Source organism: Austrofundulus limnaeus, unplaced genomic scaffold (genome assembly GCF_001266775.1).
Source record: "Austrofundulus limnaeus strain Quisiro unplaced genomic scaffold, Austrofundulus_limnaeus-1.0 Scaffold658, whole genome shotgun sequence".
Taxonomy (NCBI): domain Eukaryota; kingdom Metazoa; phylum Chordata; class Actinopteri; order Cyprinodontiformes; family Rivulidae; genus Austrofundulus; species Austrofundulus limnaeus.
Genome location: NW_013953060.1, coordinates 48,998 through 53,879, shown reverse-complemented (window position 1 = coordinate 53,879; position 4,882 = coordinate 48,998). Strand labels below are relative to the sequence as shown.

Here is a 4,882-nt window from a genome sequence, read left to right as displayed (position 1 = left end):
GAAGCACCTTGGATAATCTCCAGAAATCAATTTAAAAGGTAATAAATTGATTGCTGGCGTAATCTTTTCTCTATAATTATTACAAAAACACAAAATAAGTATAAATAAGTATTTATATTTGTGTACAAGCTGTTTAGATTGTCAAAAAGCCTGTGTTTTTAGGGTTATTAACAAAGTTTATGTACTCAGACCAGTAATATTTGGGGTCACAAGTTTTTGCCATGGATATTTTGTGGGTCAGAAGATAAAAAGTTTGGTAACCACTGGATTAGAGCCCCTATTTCAGTAACCTACCAATACTGTAATGATTTATACGGTTGGTTGAACCCCTGGTGCAGAACTGAGTGATTGATAGGCAAACAAGGTTGCAAAAAAGGCTTTATTTAACAAAAATAAAAAAAGGCTGACAAGGCAGGAAAAAAGTACTTACAAAGAAAAGAAAAGAAAAGAAAAGAAAAGAAAAGAAAAGAACCAGGGTACAAGGAACCAGAACACACACTGAGTGTAGAGGACATGATACAAACAAAACACTGACACAGACTGAAGACAGAGAACAAAATATAAAGAGGAACTAATGAGCTACAACAAGAAACACCTGGAAGAGAAACATGAGGAGCAGGTGAGAGTGGGCGGGGCTGGGGCAGAGACAGGCAGGAGGATGTAAACAAAAAAAGACAGAAACTGTAAAAAAAACACTCAAATGATACAGACCGTGATGAAAACATCTGCTTGTATAGACGCACTGAAATCCTGTAGATCAGTCGTGTCAAATTTATTTTCAAAGAGGGCCAAACAAACATTATGTTTGCCCTCAAAGGGTCAGTTGTAAATTACTTTGACATTTCGTGTGTAACTTTGACTAAAAACAAAACATCACATTCTTCGTCTCATTGTTGCAGCTGAGTGACCAACAAACACAACTGAGCTCTATGTGGTATTTTGTGTATAGAAACAGTGTTTTAACATGTCTTATTTTAAACACTGAAAAAAATACTATGTGTACAACTGACTAAATGTGAGATAAATACAGAAATACTATTAAAAGTAAAAGTAAGAGAATCAGACTCATTGTTGAGTTGTGGTGAGTAGCTACGACGGCCTAGAATTCTGAACTTTTCCACTTTTTGGTGGAGTTCCCACTGGAGGGACATTCCAGTTTAAATTTACGATTTGCAAGTGGAGAGACAGCCTCAAAACGAGTTGATCTGAGACACACCTCAGAAAATGGGTGAAAGGGGGGCATGTGGAGTTACGACAAGGAAGAATTCAACCAAAGCATTGCAGTTCCACTTTATATAGATCCCAGCTGAATGCTTTTAATGTGAAAAATAAGGATTCAAAAGCACATGTCTACTTTAAAGCAGCATATGCTTGTTTTATTAATACAACTTTGAAGCTCTTGTGGGCCACACAACATACTGTGGCAGGCCACATTTAGTCCATGGGCCTTGAATTTGACACATGCTTAAGAAGGTTAATTTTTCAAGGGCATTTCATTAACTGGAACTAATTTCTATGCCCCATTTTTAGTTCCTATAGATGTATTCAAATTGTATTTTTTTCTTTCATGCTTCTTTGACGCATTTTGACATCCATTATGTTAAATAAATAATATAAAATCTTCATTATGTCATATGTTGTTTATCTGATGACAGATTTACCAATTTGAAAATGCTCAATAGCAAAAGATGTGTAAAAATTCAGAATGAAAATGTTATGTTAAACTATGTAAATACAAGGAGTTGTAAGTGAAGCACTATGTACTGTAACTCTCTTCTAGGACCTGCCAGCATCTATCAAGCTTATGTCAGACTTTCTGGGCAATAATCTGAGTGAAGAAGTCATTCAGAAGATAGCAGAACAATGCTCTTTCAAGACCATGAAGTCAAACCCCATGTCCAACTTTAGCCTGGTCCCCAAGAAATACATGGACATCGAGAAGGCTCCTTTTCTGAGGAAAGGTACGTCTCTAATCTTCCATCATTATTACATGTCTAAAGACCAACAAGGAGTTCACACAGATTGTTCAGATGATATGATCTACAAATAATATCTTGGTATAATGGGGATTTTATTATGACGTATGATATGTATCTCAGTACTAAAAGATTTGTTAAGAAGCACTGTATACAGGTTAAATTCAMCCCAGTAAAATGCACCTCTGCAATATTTTAATACATCCTTCCGGTGGATTGTTCAGATTCAGATTCAGATTCATTTATTAATGACCACACAACAAGTTGGTGGAATTTGCTTCCGGTACAGCATGACATGCTCCCATCTCTGTGTCAGTACAAACAATACAAACAAACAAAGTGTGCACTAAAGGATATTAATTAGTGATCTGATTTAGTGACCATACAGCAGTTGGGAAAAAACTGTTTTTGAATCTTACTGTTTTTCTTGATAAGGACCTGTAGCGTCTTCCAGAAGGCATAAGTGTAAACAAATGATATGCAGGATGAGAGGGGTCTGAGATGGTCTTTGTTGCTCGTTGTGTAATGCGTTTATGATACAATGTGTCAATGGATGGGAGGACACAGCCTGTAATTTTTGATGATTTATCTATTATATGCTGTAGTTTTTTGCGTGAATGGGTGTCCAAGTTTCCATTCTGGACTATTTAAAATTTACATACAAAATGAATCCATTTAGATGTCATAAACTTATTTATCTAGAACCAGTAAGTTGCACTCATAAGCCGTTCCTTTTGTGGTTAAAGTTCAAGGAAACTAAGATAGCTTCATGCAACAAGTCCTTGTGACCAAGAATCCTGAAAAAGTCACTTCCTGTTACAAATAATCAGCAGTTTATTTTGCCTCATCGTGTTGTAACAATAAGTAAATGAAGCAGTGCTGCAGAGGTTAGAGACAGTTGATGCTTGAGGAAGGTCCCAACCCCTCATCTACCCACCTACCCCTACAGATAATGTAGATGCCATCTCCCTGCTCCACACATGTGGTCTGWGGCTCAGTGGTCTATGGTTGCATCATGARAAACCTCAGGCATAAAAATTATTATTGTGTGAGTTTGCTCACTGTGGCAGCTRCTGAAGATGAGAGCAGCCAGAAAAAACGACAACAACAACAACATTAAGAAATAGTTTGATTTAACCCTATGTAGTTATTTTAACTTCATGCCAATAACTGTTCATTAGAGGAAAAATCGACCGCCAGACATTACTGCTTAAAAATACTGTTTTTAAAATATTTTCCCGATAAAACTCTAGTCCTCAGTCTGCATTAAAAATATAAAATTTTAAAAACTTTTCTTTAAAAAAAAGAACAACAACAACAACAACAACAACTGTTTATGGGGTTTTATTTATTAAAAACTCTACAATTCATGTTCTCCAATTGTTTTCAAGGCTTTTTTCCATATTAGTGAACTCAAAAGTAATTATTTGAACCAATATTTAGGTTCAAGTCCAATTTGCACACGTCAGTCGACCTTTTTTATTTTTTTTTACTAAAACTCTACTCATTCAGTTATGCCTGTGTGTGTTTCGGTTTTTACTTTTACTAAACCATTTGAACACAAACCTGCTTCAGTTCGGTCCATCTGTCATCGATGCAGAGTTTGGCTATTTACAGTAGTTTCTGCTTTTGTTTTATTTTTTCATCATTAATATGTTGTTTTCATGTTTTTTGGTTGATGTGCTTCTTTGTGGCAGGAATTGCTGGAGACTGGAAAAACCACTTCAACTCAGAACAACTGGCCCGGTTCACATCTGTCCTTCGCAAAGAGCTGGAGGGAGAGAACTTCTCTCTGCCATGGAGCCTGGACTGACCAGCAAAGACAGAATGAAGTCTGGGAATAAAGAGAAGACCTCCACATTTTAGTTATAATTAACAAATAAAATAAGMGACTGCAGCTGACTTTAAGATTTACTTAATGAGATTTACATAACAAAAAATACTTTTGGTTTTCTAAGAAATTTGRTGATTTCTATTGAGTCTTAACTGCATTTCACACACAATTATACATGAGATGGTTAGAATATGTTAAAATCATTGTGTAGTCAGTWCACTTTTATTCTGTGATTAGGTTGTTATGAGAACAGCAAGTTCTGAGGGATTATTTAGTTACCTYTCTCGCACTGAGACAACACAATCAGACATGATGTTTCTACATCTGAGATTTCAGTACGTTGTTTGAGAGCTGGGTCACCTGCTACATCCTGTCCCCTACTTCAWCTGTCATTTTCAGGAGGCATGACTCAGTTGTGGAGACACTATTAAAATATACTGTTTTAAAATGAATGATGCAAATTGTCATTTTGTTCACACTGATCATTTAGATTCATCATAACTTTAAGATAACACTAATTGTTTTATTTCACAATTAAAAATGTCTCATTTACATATTTCTTGGTTGTTTTAATGCAGTAGTAAACTCAAACCCTACATTTTCTAAACTGTTAACATAGAGACCTAAACAGTGGCACTGATTCACTATTCAGTTTTTCTGGGTACCTTGTTTATCAGTAGAAAGAATGATTGWAGCTAGAACAAGATTCGTTAAAATCACTCTTAGATATCATTTGTATTTATCCTTGTGTTTTCCCTTGACCCAGCATTTCCTTAGGATGAAATCTTGCTTTATTAAAAGGACATAATGATGTTTGTCAAACAYTATATAAAGGCAAACTCAACTCCCTCAAAGAAGCAGAGAGCAGGGGGAGATTTTAGTTGTTCTCCTGCTCTTTGGCAGGTTTTTAAGTTCTGCAGAAGCCTGCCAATCACTCATTCATGTAAATCAGGTGTGCCAAAGCAGGGAAGRATCTACAGTAAAACATGCAGGATAGRGGTCTTTGAGGACCTTGYCTGAGGACCACTGCTTGATGTTGATCTCTGTGTTCCTGCTGTTGCAATAAACAAAC

At 35.9% G+C, this 4,882-nt stretch overlaps 1 protein-coding gene across 1 annotated transcript in view; it reads left to right on the top strand.

Annotated features, from left to right (window-relative positions):
• Nucleotides 1-4,262, top strand: part of LOC106531627 (sulfotransferase family cytosolic 2B member 1) — a gene marked incomplete at its 5' end in the record, with an annotated part of 5,375 nt that extends 1,113 nt beyond the window's left edge. The window contains 2 exon segments of the mRNA XM_014027531.1: nucleotides 1,781-1,961; nucleotides 3,674-4,262. Coding sequence (XP_013882985.1) covers nucleotides 1,781-1,961; nucleotides 3,674-3,789 — 297 coding nt within the window.
• Nucleotides 4,263-4,882: the final 620 nt, after the last annotated feature.